Raw genomic sequence first — 20,122 nt, 5'->3', positions numbered from 1 at the left:
TATCTGTCTGGCAGAGTGGCATCAGCACACCACCTAGCGGGCGGACTAGACAGTGGGGTAAGGGTTTGATGTGTTGCTGGGAAAGACATTTATACAATAAAGCAGATGAAGTGGGAAAACCTAGAAACCTGAAACACTGGAAACAAATACTGCACGTCTAACAAGGAGCTTTTGGTTTTCCAACAGAAGTGCCTTCAGTGTCTTTTTTCAGGTATGGAAGCTTTTTTGAGCACATGATCGCTGAAGCACTATGCTTGTTCTAAAGAGATAAACGCAAAGCACACAAAACAATACAACAAATAAAAGCAGGAAAAAGTGGAGTTGCCTTCGACCTTAAAAAGAAGAAATGCGTGACTTGCTGTGCTGATACAGGTCCTGTGTCGCCACACTCTGACACCTGTGCAGTGCTTCCCCATCATCACGATTTCCCTTGTTATTTCTCTGCCAAAAATTACAATGAGAACAATGCCTTTGCTGCTAGAAGAAACCCCTCATGTATACAAGCACAGGTGCAAGATGAAGTCAGTCCCATGTGGACTGCTGCTCGGGGAATCAGCATGTTATTCTCTTGCCACTGGGTAGGAAACGCTACCTGCAACTCATCAGCAAAGTACCAACTTCACCAATAGTTTACATTTCTAGAGCTTTATTTACTTCTGTATATTTTTTATTTAATGAGCCAATCTGTTAACCTTCAGTTGCCATATAAGGGTGTCCAAATGCTAATAAGTGATATATACAGCTGAAAGATTTAAGACTTCTTTTCCAGCCATGAATAAAAATAACTAAGGAACTATGGAAAATTGTCCTCAGATTGTCAAAGAAGCCAAACAAATCCTCTAGGTTTTATTTTTCCAAATTGAGAAGAAACTTTATACAGTTCTCATAAAGAAAATTAAGATTTGTTTGAAGCTTTAAATAAAAGAGCCCTGGTCACCATTATTGGCACCCATTAAAGTTAAGTACAACATGTGGAATATCTCCTAGAAAAAAATAATCTAATGAAACAGTTATGGTCTCTAGACACTTGTGTGATAGGAGGAACAAAACTAGAAGAACTGAAAGATCGCCATAACTCTGGTATTGGCACCCTTTAAATCAGTGAGAAAACAAATATTACATGTGACTCACTCCTCTGGAATACACTGGAATTAGAGGAAGCTGCGATAATTTGTCAGTGTCCATATGACATGAATTAGCCAATGAATGATGCCTTTAGTGCTTTAAAACGCCTCCCATCATTCCCTGTTCCATCTTCACAATGGCAAGCATCAAAAATGCTCTTACCATCAAACACAAGGCTGCTGAAGGGTATAAGGCCATCGCCAAAGACCCTGGTATCCCTGATTCAACAGTGCACAAAGTTATTAAGAAGTTTCCTGAGCACAGAAATGCCAAAAGTCTCCCTGGTCTTGGAGGAAAGAGAGAAGACTTTGAAGGTTAGTGCAAACTGTGGAAAAAACACCACTGAAAACATCTAAAGGCCGAGCTAGAAGAACCGGCAATCATACTCCACACACTATACCAAGAAGGGCTTTATGGGCTAAGGCCAAGGAGGACCCCACTGCTGAAGAAAACACATCAAAAGGAACAACCAATGTTTGCCAGAGAGTGCCTGGACAAATACAATCTTTCTGGGAAAATGTTCTGTGAACAGATTGGAGACGATGCACACCAGCAATGTGTTTATAGATGGCGAAATGAAGCTTATAAGGAAAAAAACACTCCAGCTACAGTGAATTATGGTGGAGGGTCCATAATGCTGTGGGATTGCTTTGCTGCCTCTGGAGGCCTTGAATGGATCACAGGAATCGCAAAATCAGAGAGTTACTGAGGTATTGTGGAGCAAAATGTGCTACACGGTGTAAGAAAACTAGGTTTAAGTCGAAGATAAAGACCCAAAGCAGACATCCAAAAGCACACAAGAATGGTTAAAAAGGAAAAATTGGACCATTTAAACTGGTCAGCAATGAGTCCTGATCACAGTCCCATTGAAAACCTGTGGAAGGAGCCCTAAAGTATCTATCTATCTATCTATCTATCTATCTATCTATCTATCTATCTATCTAATGTGCCATTGGGGAAAGGGGGAACATTCAAGAGCTTGAACAAACTGCAGAGGAAGAGTGGGAGAAGATTCCATCAGAGAGGTGCAAGAAGTCTACAAATGGTGAAAAAAGCGTTTGGAGGTCGTAATCACTGCCAAAGGTGTGCCACCATTAGGACTGTCCGTGTCATGCAGTACTTCTTTACTACATGTAAGCTGACGAATGATGTTTTTTGGTTAAAGTACTCTGGAGATCCAATTAAAATATTCCAATGATACATATTTAGTACATTTCCATTTATTTCTGAAGATATATAAGTTGTGCAAAAAATGAAAGGGTGCTAATAATGGTGACCAGGACTGTTCTGTGTCACATACAATTCTAGATGTTGCGAGGACAGTGCAGTACAGGAAGTGGCAATAAAACGTTGCGTTACATAATGCTGTCCACAAGGTGCAATGCTTTTAAAGTATCGGGTGTCGCAGTAAAAGCAGCACCGCCATCTGACATACACGGTAAACCAACACATTCCTCCAAAGTGGTCCAAGTATGGGGGCAGTTGTGAGGTGAGTGCTCAGTGGCATTGCTTGCAGAGGGCACCACATGTTAGTCCCAATAGGTGTGTGCAGCGCACAGTTGCACGCTGAGCTGCTCCATGCCAGGTATAGGCAGGACAAGCAGAGGTGTGGTGAGTGGATGAATTACATTCTGGATGTATTTGTGTTATTAATGGAGATGTTCCTTTCCATCTTTACTTGAGACTTCCTGGAGGGTTGGTAGTGCAGTCAAGTGTAGATGTTGATGGAACATGAGGCAGGGTGTCAAGTTTCTTCTACCAAGCACTAGTAGTAGTAGTGTGTAAAGTGCACACAGAGATAGTGACGGGTGACATTGTTTTTACAGTCCAGTTGTCTTTTATACCTCTAGTTGACAACTGTCCTTTTCTGTTCTGATGCCAGCTTTGAAGCTGGTTTTTCATTTTTGATATTTCCATGTAACGTCTGTTGAATATTTTTTTCCTGATATGATAAGACTAATGCTAGTGCGTACTTTGCAGTCATTTAGATTACCCTGTGACTGTCCTGAAATTGAAAGGCATGTTGTCGCCACTGCCACCCTCAGTGTGACAGGCAGATGAAGACTGACTGAATAAGTGAGTGACTTTTGTGGATTAATAAAAATGGTGTGTAGGAGTGTGCAATTAGAGTCTCTGCCAACTCAGTGTTTAGACTTTGGCCAGAAACATTAATGCATTTAAAAACAATCGTGTAGTCATTGTCTCTGAAGTGCACAGTAAACTCAAAATGAAGCAGCACTTAGTGGCTAAATGATTTTGGAAGGCTGGCAACTTCCATGATCCATGGGAGCACACAGCAGTAACAGGAGGAACGCTTCAGCATGGACTTGTATGAGGCAGGAGTTTGTCATCAGACCCGTTAGAAAAGAAAGTTCCTGCTTGTAAAAGAAATGTGTGTATCTCGGTCATATACATTTTTGTTAAGTTCAGCCTGCTAAAAGATGGAGCTTAGTACTGTAGTCATTGTGACATTTATGGTTTGGCTTTGCAGTTTGGCAGAGAAAGAAAAAAACAAATCCTTTTCTGAAATGTTCTTCTGCACACCAGTCATGTACGATGGCCCAGCAGGAGGAGATGCTGATCATCACTTTCTGGAATTGTGGCCATTGTGTGCATTCTAGTGTTGCATTATCATCTGTGACTGCAAACATTTGGAGATAAAATATGATCTACTTGAGTCAATTATTCTTCTAAAAAAGCATTTCAAAGCAAACCGGGAAACAATTCAATTCCCTGTTGTCTCTGTCAGCTGCACATCTTATCGGGTATCCTCTAAAAATAATCCAGCAAAATGGCTTCACCCCATCTTGAAATGCTCACCTAGGATCACGTCAGGTCCGAGGTCTAAGGTGACTGAGAGCAGGGCATGTCACTCACTAAACATACGGCTACAGATGGAACCCTTTTGGTTTCTGGGAATGTTCCGTGGCTAACTGCTACCATACCTGGTTTCCTGACCGTATCGGGTCATTATCGTACTGTCCATGGAGCACCCTGTGGAGTGCAGACAGTGCATGGAGCAGGGCTTTTTCTAGCTTGAGGAGCACTTTGCCAAAGTCAAAGATCAGCTAATGTCACCTCTAATCATAAATTCCTTTACAACTTCAATATTTACTTTTGTGCGTGTATACAGAAAATGAGAAATACTAACGTTCAAAGCTAATGCTGACAGGTTGGGGTGTGATCCATACTAACCTTCGAGAGAGTGCAATGGAAAGCCAGTGCAACAGCAGCACGTGTTGCCACGAGTGGAGAGAATCAATCGATACACACAGGGCTACTCTGAAAGTGTGTGTTATGTCGCAGATTCTCACTTTGGATCCACTAACTTGCAAGTTGTTCAGCTTTAACCAGAACTGTAATGTACAATTTTTGAAGTGTAATTAAGTCAAAATATAAACTACAGCTGAAGTGCGGACTGACAGACACAATACATAAAAATGGTGCTTCACACAAATAAACCGATGGTGTGCCTGCCTGCAGCTGTAGGCATCTCTGTTAGGGCTTTCCCAGAAACACTGGTTTGGTCTTGGAGGACATAAGGAGGAGACACAAATACATCCAGGATCGTTGTCCGACTGTGGGGGTGAGCTTTGGTTACAAGGCAGGGTGGAGAACCCCTAGTGGTTGTCCGAGCGGCTGTAACAGAATGACAGTTTAAACAGGAGCTGCTGGGCAGGGTAGAAGCCTGATTATAATGAAACAATAACTACATCCTAATGAAAGATGATGGGCCGGAGTGTCAAAACTGATGTGCATGAAACATTTTATTTCAGTTATCCAATCAATGAACTACTTTTAAAAAGGCAACATGTTTAACATAACGCTGTCTCACAAACTAGTGGAACTTCGGTACAACTGCTGGCCATCATGGCCTGGTGCTCTTCTTCCCATGGTACGCTTGTTTCCTCCCACGTGACAGTGGTTCATAATCAAAAGTATCACCACCTAAGTCCACCATTTTATCCCATGTTGTGCATTGTCAAAAATCTTTGTTTTCCATTTAAAACATGCCTAGAAACAAATTTCATTGTAATGATCATTTTATCATCTACTTCAATGTATTTGTGAAAACCAAACATTTTGGCTGATGAAATCCAACTGGAGCCCTGAGTGACTGTGCTGCTGATCACCTCCTGAGCCCACACACGGGCAGGCCAGGGCGGGGGGTGCCAGTACCCACTCCAGCAGTCTGCTCTAAAGACCCGTGTCACTGGACATCATCTTTATCTCACATGTCATGAAACTGCTTCAATTGACTGTAACTTTATTAAAACTTGATGATTCACTAATAAAAATACATTTCTCTTTCACTTCTATAGCTGTTGGTCTAGAATGATACCAGCAAGAAAAAAATCCAAGATTTTATGTTATTGCGAAGACTAAAGTTTAAAGTGAAATTAATTAAAAAACAAATCCAGCAGCACACCGCCGGCGTGTATTACATTGTGCCTAGTGCCCTTTTTTGTGTTACAGTGTAAATTGCCCTGGGATTGAATTTTAATTTGGCTCAATCAATTTCACGGTGTGCACTATCACCAGATGTTTAACAAAGCATTCAATAATCTCACAAAATGAAGGCGAGTAATAGAATAATTATTGATATCTGAAGATGAATTACAGCCTCTGAGTGGACATGTTATGCTAGTTTCCATCATGCTGCTCCTTTCAGATCTAAGTCTGACACCTTGAGCCTCATTGCTCAGCCTCGCTAAATCATATTGTCAGAAGAAAGTTACAAAGTCTTAGGCAGCGGGAAAAACGGGAAGAGTGGACATGCCATATTTGTTAAAGAGCTCTCTTCTTTTTCCCAAAAAGTCAAACCAACAACAGACTCCTGATTTTGTAAGACCAACACTGGCTTGATTTAAAGTGTTCTCATCTGAAAAACTAATAATGATGAGCCTTACAAGATACAAAATTCCTTGGCTGTGTTAACATTCAGCTGCCACCAGACTTATGGAGAAGACAACTTCGTTTCAGTTGGACAGAATGCAACAAATTAATATGGCTAGCAGCAGCTGACAGCTCTGACCTTGTGACGTCACTGTGGCTCAAAAGCTCTGGAAATCTCCTCATAGCTAATGAAATGTAAAATGTGATCCATATTGCTTTTTTTCCCCATAGAGTAGAGATTTGTGATTTGTGGTGGCACTGATACATGTACATGTAACAACAACAGGGACCCTCATGTTGTCCTAGTACTGTATGTCTGGAATGTTGACAGAGAATAAAAGGCCAAAAATGAGGCGTTCTTACAAAATGAAGTACACATTAGGGGATCAAGGGGGTTGATTCACAGGACATAAAGAATCGAGTATACAGTATATCATTATAAGAAACCTACTACCTTTCTGGTCCCACCTACTGTATATCTTTAGGGGGATTGTAAACCCTTCGTCTGCATCATGGGGCGGCTCATCCATCTGCGCAGTTCACAGCTGCCTGTTGCCGTCTCTAGTGGGATTTCTTTCTGTCTCCACTCCCGAGTCCAGACTGAGAACTGCCCTCCGAGTGATCAGGCTGTCAACACACTGCGGTGCATTCTTAGGCAGCCCCTCTTCAGTTGTGCACACACTAAGCGAGAGTGGACCCTGATGCTGTCTATGCACCCCACAACCCTTATGCCGCCACTAAAGAGCAAGGTCTTCAAGTAAAAACCTTAACATCGCCCTTCTCTTTAAAGGCGACTCTTTGCTGCCCCCATTATGGGTGTCAGGGAAATGTGTTCCCATGTCCCCTAACGCAGGTCCATGTGCTGTGCTCCACTGGCAAGGGATTCTGTCTGTTTGCCTTTTCCCCAAAGACCCCCTGCAACTGTGCATTAGAATCAGGCTGCAGTTCTTTCTTTCCTGCACTGATGCCCCCTTACCTGCCCCTTCCATTTCATCTCTGTCATTGTGCATCTTCCTGGTACCCATGCCCTTTGTCAACGTCTTGCAAACCAGGTACGCAGTGTTACATTTTTCCTTTTACTGGTTTAGGCATCACCCTGCAGTGGGTAAGAGCCCCTCGTCCAGGGATTGTTCCTGCCTTGTGCCCAGTGATTGCTAGGACAGGCTCCAGCTGTCCCACAACCATGCACCGGATGGACGGACGGAGGCACGATTTATTCATTTTGGGGACACTTTACGTATTGAAAATTCAAAGCAGTAATGTGCAGTAGAGAAAGTTAACTGAAGCAAACAGTGCACTCAACAAGGACGCAGGCAGTAACGAGTTAAATGTGTTTACACAGGCTGAACGAAATCCCAGAGTGAAGAAGCAATACAGCTGACATTATCTTCCACCCCATTCATCACTTGCTTGGCTAATTACTCATTCAGAGCAGATCTTTAGATGCAAGTGTCACATTCTGTCACTGCAGCTTTAAAACAGTGTCATCGTATTAATAATATTTACGTGAAGTGAATGTCATTTTCTGTGATATGATAGAATATTAAAGATTCTTTAAGTATAAAACCTTAAAAAGTACAATATGCTGTATTTGATTAATTTACTGAATTGCAGTACAATGAATTAGACACAGAGTAAACAAGAACTTCAGCAATACTACCTCAGCACAACACATCTGTCCAATTTGGACAGCTTTGTGAACAAAAAGTCCAAAAACTTAACAGCAGCCACATTCGTCATAGACGGTAATTTTTTGATTTTTTCCTAACTTTAAACAAAATAAGATGTCTTGAGTTACGGAGGGTAGAGTAGGATTCCGTAAATGAAATGAAATGAGAGCAAGCCGTGTCAAGTGTAAGAGATTGCATTTTGTTATGACAGTTGCTCCACCTGGTGTTCCCCCAATAATGCTGTTAGAGGACTCCCAGTACTCCTGATTTAAAGGTCCACTGGGTGGCCAGGGGTTGAGCACTTTGAGATACAGTAAGTGCTGCCGACTCACACACCCACACATCACTGCACATGGGCCTTCTGTGATAACGCGCTACAGTGTCTTGAAGGGGTTTACCAGGGGGTGTCTTACTAAATTCACTGTACACGTGACAATAAAGACCCTATAAACCTATTATTCTTTCTTACTTTCATTGACATTGCATTAAAGTTTGATGAGCCAAAAAGATATTTTTTAAAAACAGCAAGCACTGGGCAGGATGTGGTGACAAACAGCTTTCCAATGCATTGTGCTGCTCAGTTTCCATGTCAGGTAAGGAGCTAATACTGCATGCAGCAGCAGTCTTTTGTTATCTGTTAATGCTGCATCTTTAAAGTACATCGGAAGAGAAACAAGCCAATGTAATAATAATACAAAATAGGAAAAAAGAAAGACACAGCGATGACATTGCTTCTTAAGGGTGGTCACATACTCACATAAGGAAGTCAGTCTTTGGCTGAGATAAGCATTGAGTGCTGCACACTGTAAGTAGAAGAGGCTCCGTACAGCAAGTGGTCCATCAAGTTGGGCCGAGTGGGCAGTGCCGCCATGAATGTTACTCAGCATGGGCCTCATGCATAACGCCATGCGTAGAATTCACACTATAACATGGCATGCGGACAAAAGCGGAAATGTGCTTATGCACAAAAAAAATCCAGATGCATAAATCTGTGCGAACCCCAACTTCCACGTTCTTCCGCTCCATAAGTCCCGGTCAGCGTGAGAAGTAACGCACGTGCACACGCCTTCTGTCCCGCCCCAAATCCTCCCAGAATTACGCCTTTGAATATGCAAATCAATATAAATAGCCCTTAAGCTCAGCCTTCTGTGTAAAAGACAATGGGAAAACATGGGGGAAAATAGAGGAATTTCAGTGAATACCAAGTGGAGGTAAGGAAAAACGTACTATTTGTTGGTTTAAACAGTTATATAAGCAACAAAAGGAAGTTGATCGAGTGACATAGCGTGTCGGAGAAACTCGAAAGCTCAAGTTCACAAAGTCGCACAGTGCCCGAAATAAAAAAGAAGTCGTCACATATCAAAGTCGCCTTGAAAAGGCGAGTCGTAGCCCACCGTCTGAGTGTCATATGAAAGTTTATTAGGGTACAGGAAAAAAAAAAAAACAGGCACACAGTGGGGGGAAAAACACGAAATGTCAACTTTAAGCTCAAAATTTCCACTTTTAATCACATAGTTTATTTTGTCATTAAAGTAAACTTCATCTTAAAATCATTTAATTTACTAGTTTCTCATATCCCATCGTAACTAAAGTAGCACATTAAATGCTTTGTTTTGTATTTGATCATATACTGTATGTGCTCTATGTGCCTGAATCACTACGTGCTCTTCCTCCGACAGGACACAGAATCCATTACATTCGTAATATTACAGCTCTCTGAATAATTAAAATACTGAGAAGTATACGTGATATCATTTTCATGATGATATGAGTTAAAGCATGTTATTAAACATGGGAACACAGTGGCGCAGTGATTGTTCATGTCTCACACAAGATGCTTGCTGCACCATGCGTGACCTTCGATGAAATACTTTCAAACATACTAACCCCCAATTTCTGTCCTTACTTTTCTTTCTCCAAATACCCAATCGCCACACAATCAGCTCTGTAATAGATGTGGACGAAGGTTCAAGGCAAACAGCAGGCAGACAGCAGATATAGAGTAAAAAAAGCAATTTCTTCTTGGTGAGCAGAGAGACCACTGCAGCCCCTGTCGGCTAGTGTCACTGACAGTCACCAGCAAAAGCCCAGTCTTGAATGGGGGTGAGTTTCCTTTATAGCAGAGACTTACATCTCACAGAGACAGCTTGTCATGAGACAAGGTTACACAATTCTTTGGGGGAATTTAGTAATATTACAACACATTTGTTCAAAACAACTGAAGAAGAAGTGAAAAAGCCTGTTCCTGCTGATTTTACAATCCTAGATGTTTTTTAAGATTAACAGTTTCCCTGAGTACAGACTAAAAAGTCAGCAGTTTGACAGAAATGTTGCAAGTTTGTCCTTTTAGCTTTGCGTACACACTTAATTTTTATATGCAAGTCTAAATTATTAATAAACAATCTTTAACTCATTAGTTTAAGTAAGTCATATTATTAAACAATGAATCCATAGCTCATTAGTACAAACTAGTAATATACTTATACTGTTAATGATTATACAGGTAATGATTTTTCTCTTTCTCATAGACGTGAAACCATCTGTAAGCTTAGAATGCCGATTCTTCAAAACTTTTAAGTAACATTGAAATATCTTCATACTATGTGCTTAATTATTCTATCCATCTATCCTTCCAGTGTCGCGTCAGCACCAGCAAGCATACTGCGCGAGGCAGGAACAATCCATGAATAGAGCACCAGATCCTCGCTAGCGCTGTGGCACCATGTCCTCACATGTTTAATTATTAACAATATAGATTATTTAAATGATGTTAAAGTTTTATGTGTATAATATTATTACCTATTTTGCTGCATTTCATCATAAAAATGATAGTGTCATCATATGTAAATATGCGCTTTATAATGTGGCGCAGGTTGTGCAATATTATAACTGTATCGCAAGTTTACAGTGAGGTAATTGTACTTATAAGTACAAACAGTTCTACAAGGAGCACTTGATGTGATTGAGTGCATTTAGAGTTCTTGGGATGAAACTTTCTGAACCGCGAGGTCCGTACAGGAAAGGCTCTGAAGCGTTTGCCGTGTGAGAGTAGTCAATAGACAGCATGGCTGAGGCAGTGTGTGCTTGATGCTGTATACCAATAATTCTCTTTCCAGTCAGCTGCTGTAGAGCTGTGATTCACACTCAGATACAGTGATATAAACACTCTGAGTGGTGCAGTGAGAGTAATATGGAAAAAGATGATCTGCTGTGGCAACCCTTAATGGGAGCAGCTGAAAGAAGAAGAAGGTGCAGTGAGAGAGTAACAACGCTAAAGCAGTTATGGTATTTGGAATAGTCTGACCATTCTGTGGACCATTATATTGTTACAGGTTAATTACAATCAGATGCATTAAACTAATAAACAATATGTGGTTAATTTCAGTGTATTTATAAAGCCGTGTCAAGGATGTGGATCTAAAAAAGAAAGGATAACCACACAGGAACAGTAGCACTGCTTTGACACTGGGTACCGCCAGTCTACAAAACCAAGTGCAGAACTTGCGTATGCCAGGGTATGAGCTACCGTGGAAATGTGCGTGGCTTTACGCCAAGTTTAGGTTTTATACATCGCGATTTGAGTGAGAAAACGTTCTTAAGCAACATTTTTGTGCATACACACCGTTTATACATGAGGCCCGAGGAAGTCTGCGTTATTTCATGGTGCACTTCCAGCAACAGACTGCATGAGATGGCACTGGTGCAGTAATTTACAAGAATGTGACTGCACTATCAAGACAAACCACCAGGGGGAGCCAACTGCACACCAAGCATTTGAAGTGCAAACAGAGCACAGCCCTCTTCAAATCTCAATTAGCACTTGGAAACTTTATCACGTTATGGGATTTAAGTTTTATACAGTTTAGACTGTGATTGATTTTAGATTGTTATGATACTGTGAATGCCTGGTGTATTTTTCAAACTTTTATTCACAGAGAAAATTCAAAGGAAATTTTGGCAATGAAAAATAAGAGCAGTAACAATAAATCTTATTTAATTGTAACTTTCAAGATGGTCAAGGACACACTACAAGATAAAACCATAACAATGCATAAGAGCAGATGGTAGCAACAGTATAGCTAAAAACACGTACAGCAGTACTCTATCTTCTTCTTAAGTATTGTGTCCATCAAAGTCGTTAACATTGTGACAGTGTGATTTGTAATAGTTTAGCATGTTTCTGCTGAAAAGTTTCTATTCTATACTTCATAAAAATCACAGTATAATTTTTATCCTTTTCTAAGAATACACACTATACAGTATATTGATTTAACACTACTAATATGGAATTGGGTAGCTAGGCAGCTAAAGTGAATAACAAGTGGTTGTTTTGGAAACATTTTGACATTCTTTTTCTATTTTTGATAACTTTTTTTTTCCCCAAAGTGGTAATGAGAAACTGGTTAAATGGTAAAGATAATGGAAAATGAGAAGCACACATCAGTAAGCGCAGCTACTTTCAAATCCCAAGCACAGTCACCTGTCTGTGTGGAGTTTGCATGTTCTCCATGTGTCTACGGGGGATTCTCCTTCTCCTTTCACAAAGACCCACCGAAGTTGTAAATTAAATGGTTACTGGCTGCTGCCATCTGCCCAATGTTGTTCATTTAGTCTCCCCTTTGTAACAGCACTGCAGTATTCATCTCTGAGCACATCCGTAATGTGCTTGAGGTCCGTCCAGTCCGGCTCAGATCACCAGAAGGCCGAGTAACGAGAGGTGTAAATGAGAGAACGCTGATTTCTACAAGGTAGACATATCGAGAGGACGCAAAGGCTAAAAAACTCCTCATGTTGCCTATTACTTTAATTTAAAAAAAATAATGATTTTACTCCTATAAATTATAGATACATTTTAAGCCATAGTACTAAATACACATTACTTAGGTCTCCATTGTTACTTATTTCTTAAGATTGTCAATTGTGCATTATATTTCCTGTTAAGTATTATGTATTTAGAGAAAACTATAAAATATATGATTTTGTATACAATATTTAAGCTTAACATAGTAGAATGAGCACCTCAAAACACTGACAAAACAACCACCGCCAGTGTCTATGTAGCTGTAAAATGCAGTAACAAGTGGATTTAATGTGTACAGTTCAGAGATTACGCTGTATTGGACGTAGCAGACATTCACCAACAACTGATGTGACGTCATCTTCTGGAGCCCCCAGTGCAGTAGGTGACGGTTGATAAATATGACAGGCTACAGCGGTGTGTGCAAATGTGCAGCTCCCACCTCAGTAAGAAAGGACTACAGGGGTGAGTATGTGCCGCGTATGGCCTTCACTTCATGCCTTCATCTTCACCAGATAGTACAGTTTTAATTATGGACACTGATGGAAGATTAGGAAAGTCGAACAGGTTTTGTTTAACAAAAGCATAAAAAAGCATACGCTACTGCAGGATTAGAGCGGATGTCCAAATGTAAGATTGTATTTGATCCAAACCTACTGTCAGTACAGAGGGGGCATCTAAATGGACAGTTTGAGAAAATTCTTTTTAACCAATATATGATACATAATATATATATATAGTAAGCCTAATAACATCTTGTTTAAAGCTTTCCATCAGATTACAGAAATAATCAGTAATAGATATTGAGAGTTTTTCCTACACTAAGTCTAGATATTTGAACTGCTGTGGGACAATAAGTGGCGGGTTAATAAAGTAAAATCAGGTAAGCAGGATTACTCAACGTGATTAGTGCACTTTTATTCATGCTAATTGTACAGAACAGATACGATGTGTGTGCCCATGATAATTATGGATCAGGACTAAAGCACCCCAAGTCATCAACATAACGAGATACCAAATCCTTCCCTTATAATTTCTCAGTCTCTGTTGATGGAGGTGGACAGCCAATGGATTCAACAGGACTTGTGAAAGGCGTTGGCGATGGACCACCCTCTCTAGTCCTATTGTAGAGTAAAATACTTCATTCACATAAGCAGAGGCTTCTGTCCTGGAGTCTAATAATTTAACCCATGCACATGTGTTGGGTCGGCTTCTTATGGCTGTTCTACCAGCTGTCATTCCACATTTTAAATGAACCGTGTAATTCTACAGATATTCCTCTTCCATAAAACCATAGACAGACTGAAAGCAAAAGCATTCTACTTGTATTGTGGTGTTTTTGAAAACATAAAGGAAGGCTACTGTGCTTTAATGTTCACAAGTCTTATGCAGACACAGACATCATGATGCTGTGCGTGAGCGGGCGAGCGGAGTGCTACTGACTGAGTATACCCACCGACTCTCAATTCCCTCTTGGGACGCCCCATCTGATGGCTGCTCTGTCCTTTTCAGAGATATATAAGATGTGCCGCATATGGCACATCAGAGACCATTTCAGAGACAAGCCAGCAGTGGGGCACTATATACAATTGAGAAAACCTGTTGCTTCCAGCGAGTCTTGGTTTGAGTGTGAGGTACCAGACTCTGTTCATGTGAATACTCTGCCAATGTGTGGCAATGCTCACCTTACCAAACCGCAAGTTGAGCTTCTTCATGGTGTGCCAGCTGATGACTGTGTCTATAAGTAATTGTGTTTGCAGCTCATTCTTAAATCATGCCCCACTACAAAAAACTGCTTCACTACAGATATGGCAAAGGTAAGCCATTGCAGCACATCCAATCACCATGTGGCTTTTGGTATCGTTTTAAATGAAGAGTTAAGTACACATCATTCATTTTTCATTTGTAGTGTCTACATTGTCTGCTGCCTACACAATGGAAAAAAGTCGGCTCTTGTTCATGCTGTGTGAAATAATAAAGATATGACCTTGCTTATATACCATAGATGTCTAGAAATGGATAGAAAGCAGCAGACAATACGATCATTCATTTCTGTGTGCGCTATGTAGCTACCTGCTAGGTCTGCGTGACCTTGGCTGGGATGATCATATTTAGGTGACAGGAGGGTGTGTGTCATTGTTATAAAGTTACTTTGTGTCAATTCCAAAATGTACAATGAGTGCCATTCCTGAGCTTGTCTAATATGCTTAAAAAATGTTGATGATGAAGGAGGAACCTAAATTAATAATTATCATATTTAATAAAGGTTTAGGTTAATAAATGACACGGAGGAGAAGAAGTACAAAAGGCCCGACTGCACCCCACTCAGCTCTGAACAGGCCATTGACTTGTGGTCTTGTCTTTCAGTGTGTTCAGTGTACCTGCAGTGCTCCGGACAGTAACAGGCCAGGGCCCACAGTGCTGAAGCAGGAGGTGTTTGCTTAGCTGCACGTGTGCTGGGCTCTCACACTCCACACACTCGCCGTCCAGTCTGCATGGCTTTTGTATTGTGTCTTGGCACTCTGGTTTACCCCAGCATCCCACATAAAATTAGACCATTCAAAATTGGTCTGCAGCGTGTGCGGGGGTCCCTCCAGGGCTCATGCCTTCTTTACAGCTAATGCTCCATCAGCTTTAGTACATGTAGGTAAGGGTGAACAATAATGGTGACACTTAGAGGCTAACGCTGATGAAGAGAAACATACAGGTAGTGAGAGAAATGGATGGGTGAAACAAAAGGTCCCCCGTTCACTGCAGACGAGTCGCACTAAACAGTACTCAAAAATGCAGGAAGGCGACCTGCATACTAAGAGTGGCACAGCACTCACCGATTTGCTCCACGGTATGTCCAGACTGACAAAAGGACTCCTAGCTAGTCTTTAATGATGGCCTGTTTGGTTTTAGCCCAGGTATCATTGCGGCCATTTAATGCATTGCTTCACATAAAGTTCCTTGTTATTATGGAAGGAGCTGTTCAGCTGTAAAGAATGAGTTCATTAACAAAATGGCATATTTTATATTAGAGTGCACACCGGTATCTGGCAGTGAATATCCACGTTCATCCCTGTTGTAGTGGCCCACTGGGTGGTCGAACCAAGGGGGACGACTTACAACGTGTAGTCTGTTTGCTCAGGAAAGGTTAAATAAGTGAGCTGGCATTCAGCACTGGCTTGGCCAAAGTGAGCTTTTCGCTGACGAAAGCACAGAAGGCATCTGTCGCCATTTAAAATGCTAACCTGCGGAGGGCCTCTTGGCAGGCCTCAGACACAGGAACTGCGTGAAGCATTACCACAGTGCTGTGTGATTTGATTTGAGAATGTGGCAGTCACGGGCATCCACATCTGTCATCTTATGTGTTTTCAAACACTTGTACTTTGAGGCACAACCTCTGGACAGTTTTTCATTCCTTTAAAGGTAGCACCGATATTTTTGATCGCCTTAAGCACATTTAAGCGTCGGCTCCGCGTATTTTGTTCAGTCAGGCCTTTATGCTCTGTGATGAAACCTGACATTTGGTAAATGGATGTCAAAATATTTACTCAGCATACAGTGATTGCAGAAGTATTATGTGCATTTTAATTTTAGGGTTTATTTTCAATATTCTTCCACATTTAACATCTTATTATATTTGATGAATCTGAAAAGCCAATCTGGAGGTAATTATTTGTCAGTTATCATTTTTGACATTTTCCTCGGATTTCCTGGTATGATAATTTGGGTGTGCAGAAGTCTGTCCACTGAGCCTGGCCAATTATTTCATGAGGTGTAATCTGCCTGTCATCGTCAGCGTTGCTTAAACATCCATTATGAGTGCAAAACCCAACTGAAGGACGGATGTGTAAAAAGTGCTGATTGAGCTGCGAAATCAAGGAGAGGGCTTCATGTGCAAGTTGTTTGTGCAGCTCACTCGCAGCACGCCCTCCCGTGCCTTGTCGGAGAACTGCTTTGTCAATTCGGCTGTCAGCGTGCCTTTCTTGATTACTGCGACAGCAGTTAATGATGTGCTGATTACCATACTGCTACAAGCACACTTCCGCAGTCATGTAAAGGACTCTCTTTAACCTCCATGGGCAAAAACAAATTAAAATCACAACAACGTTTTCATTTATCACCACAGGAGTACTGTAATACAAGGAAAGATTTTTACAGTTTAACACTCATTAATGGCATTTAATTTAGAGAAAAAGACTCCTTGAGGAAGAGAGGCGGAAAGAATCATTGCTTAGGGATGTCTTTCGGCAAGGATCGCTGCCAACTCTGAGAAAATAAGTAGATGGGAAAAAAGGGAAAATATACAAGTATCCGAGTGCATTCTCTCCGAGTTTCCTCCCACATCCTACAGATGCAGTGTTAATTAGGGGCTCAGAATTGGCCCGGTGAGAGCTGCCATGCGAGTGTGTAAATGTGCCCTGCAGGTGACGGGCCTCCTGTTCAGGGCCAAGTGCTGCTCCCTCTCCTCACGACACAGTAATGGGATGGATGGATGGCACAAGCCCTTTAAAATGTCAGGTAACAGAATATACTGGAGTGCAGTTACATGTGACTGCGATTAGTCTCTTCAGGAACCAAAACAGATTTGGTTGTCTTGTATTTTGTGACTAGAAAGGTGAAAGCATAAAACAAAGTGTACGACACAACATGTCTACCAGCCCCTGAACCTCTGTGAGGAGTTTGGGCAAATCTTTCCTGCGTTTTCATTGCTAGAAAAAACCTGAGAGGGGACTCCATCTGCCACCATCGGACAGGTAAGGCACACACTCTCATTGAAATGTACATTAGAGTGGTACATGTGTGTGTACCTACACACACACACACACAGACCTACAGGAGAGTATATTTAGTCATCTCTGTACTGGAGCAATCTGCTCAAACTCAATAGGCGTCATGCATTTGACAGTGCTGCCAATGGAGTCCAGCTTGGGCCGAGTTACTGTGACACACACACAGACGGACATCACTCACAAGTGGCTGGGCTGGGACTTTGATAATATCACACGCCTTTCTGGAATATATACCAGTGGTACATGTAGGGAAAAAAAGTCAAAATCCGTAGCATTTTGATGTGTAAAGCGAGTACATTTCACAGCACTGTTTTTACTTCTGCTAAAAATATTTCTATAAATCTAATGTTGCCGGTCCTACTCAGAATCATAACCTGGAACTTTGGCCATGATGGCGAGCACAACAGCTGTAATGTGAAAGGATCCACTGCAGAAAACAAATGCAGTCCATGGCACATGAGCACTGTAAAGATTATTATCTGTTCCAATATTAATTATAAGCCGACATGTAAAATACACTGCCTATTTATGTGTTTCTGTGTCATAATTGAAGAGAATAATCAAATGATTCATTGCTTTTAAAAATGGCCTTGTAATGGATCATTTCTTTTCACGACCATATGCTAATCACGCCAAAAATAAATAAAATGAAAAGACTAATCAGTGCCAAGTGGTGGGGTCAGCGGCCATAAGAGCAGGGTAAGAGGCATTGCAGTCACGACTGTGTGCTCTCCATCGGCACCCAAAGATAGATACGTGATCCAAAATAAGTCAGTGTTTTGTCACTTGTCCTGTACTAGCCTCTGATAAGGTGACACTACTGACCCCACTAGCAGAAGGAGGCCAGTGGCCAGTGCTGGAGTGCCACTTTGGAGCGTTTTACTCTTCCATTCTCAATGTCTAAAATGTCTGGCTGTATAATATCCAGCAATCACAGAGCTACTGGCAAATGTTTGCATATATTTGGTATTTAGAAAGTTAACAGATAACTGCGCACACCTCAAACAAACAGCATTAGACTACATAAGCGTGGGGTTAGCTTCCAAAGCAAGCCCAGAGTTTTTACCTGTCCTGACTTTGTTGGAACTTCTTCTTGCCCCCGCACTGTTGACAACTCTTGGGACCGATTGATTGTTCAGTTGCGCTGAGCTTTGGCATAATAAACAAGATGTAATATACACGTGTACTGCACAGTTCACATCCAAATGAATTTTGTGTGTCTTTAATGTTGGATTGCATTTAATTTTGACAGAAATGATCTTCCACAGCACTGTGGCTCTCAGATTGAGGGTTGATCCGTTCACCACAGCCCTGGCACAGACAAGGTTATAAAGTTAAAGTAACCTAGCCTTATATTTTAAAAGGTGTACAGTAGTACTAGGGTGTTGTACCGTGTTAGCCATTATAAATGTAATGGCAAGTCAAGCAAAATGACACCTTTTATTGGATAACTAAAAAGATTATAATATGCAAGCTTTCAAAGCAACTCGGGCCCCTTCTTCAGTCAAGCTGTAGCCAATAAAAGGTGTCATTGTGCTTGACTTCTCATTACAAATGGGGTACAAGACCAACATGCTTCAGCACTGGCTGATACCTGCTAAAACAAACAGTAAGAATGAAAAGACAATGTTATTTTTCAGCAGACTGCACCTTGTACATACATATTTGCATTTTATTAAAAAAAAACACTTCAGGACAGAAACAGAAGTTGTTGAGTGTTTTGGCCAGACAGCCTTCTGCACTTGTCCACATGTGCATTGCAGAAATGAATAATACTTTAATTAAGAGTAGAAGTTTCACATTTTAATATTAAAGTTCTATAAGGTGATACAGGGTGAGGGCCTCCTCTCAGTTGCCATGTCTTTGCTGGCACCAGTGTCATCAAGCTTTCTATATCATTTATGATAGTTTAATATATCTTTCTTAAAATGTTATTGACAAAAACTAAGATTTTGCATTTGTGAAAGTGTGGTATTCTAAGTAAATAATGAGAATCAACACCTGAAAAAGTGATGTACTCCCTTCTCTTTTTTATCCCAGGATGAGACAAAATGAAGGAATTTCCTGCAGAATTTAAATGATGCACCTCTAACCTTCTACACATTTCTTTTTGCAGGATGCTGAAATTCTCAACACTGCCATATTAACTGGGAAGCCTGTAGCTGTGCCAGTGAAGATTGTCACGGTGCAAGAAGATGGCAAGACAGCTGAGGTGAATGAAGCCCTGCAGTGCCAGTCATCTGATGAAGATGTAATCAAGGTGAGAGTGAAGCATCCTAGAAAAGTGCATAAGGAGAGCCTCAAGTGTTGGTGGTGAGGTGTGCAGGTGCAGTGTGAAGTCCCACCTCTGACCTTTGTTTCTGTACAGACATTGGTTAGCGCTCCTAGTGCCAGGTGGCTCCCCTTGTGATAGCCATACACACATGTTCTCCGTCTCGCCTGCCATGTCTGGTCATAATGCTCTGCTGAGATTCTGAAGTGTACGACTGCTTGTGTACTTTGTGGTTTAAAAGTCAACAGGGCCCTGAACCTGACCTAAGAAGGAAACACCCCATTGTCGATTTGCAGGGTTTCATCTGTGGCTTCAGATGTACCCCATGTAGGACAGCTTGTGGTTTAAGGTGCATATGCTGCATTCTGTTAAGTTCTGTTCCCTTGAGCACTATGGACACAGTAAGGCTTTCTGAAGGTGTTATTTAGCCAAACGGATTGAACTCCTTATCCAGTGGGTGACATGTTGTCATCAGCACACAGTTGGTTGGTAAACTGCATTTCTTGGGTCCTTCATCTAATAACTTACCTAAGTAAATCAAGAAGATGACTTCAAACAGAGGACTCCCATGATAATACTG

General features: G+C 41.3%; 2 protein-coding genes across 3 annotated transcripts in view; both read left to right on the top strand.

The window, feature by feature from the left end:
* Nucleotides 1–20,122, top strand: part of ypel1 (yippee-like 1) — a 1,016,165-nt gene that overhangs the window by 744,560 nt on the left and 251,483 nt on the right. The window lies entirely within an intron of this gene.
* si:dkey-215k6.1 (transmembrane protein 132C) overlaps nucleotides 1–20,122 on the top strand; it is a 410,128-nt gene that overhangs the window by 326,594 nt on the left and 63,412 nt on the right. For both annotated transcript variants that reach the window (XM_028823992.2, XM_028823994.2), the window contains exon 5: nucleotides 19,387–19,530. In XM_028823992.2, coding sequence (XP_028679825.1) covers nucleotides 19,387–19,530 — 144 coding nt within the window. The remainder of the gene's footprint in view (nucleotides 1–19,386; nucleotides 19,531–20,122) is intronic.

The sequence above is a fragment of the Erpetoichthys calabaricus genome, chromosome 18 (genome assembly GCF_900747795.2).
Source record: "Erpetoichthys calabaricus chromosome 18, fErpCal1.3, whole genome shotgun sequence".
Lineage (NCBI taxonomy): Eukaryota > Metazoa > Chordata > Cladistia > Polypteriformes > Polypteridae > Erpetoichthys > Erpetoichthys calabaricus.
This window is presented reverse-complemented; position numbering and strand designations above follow the sequence as displayed.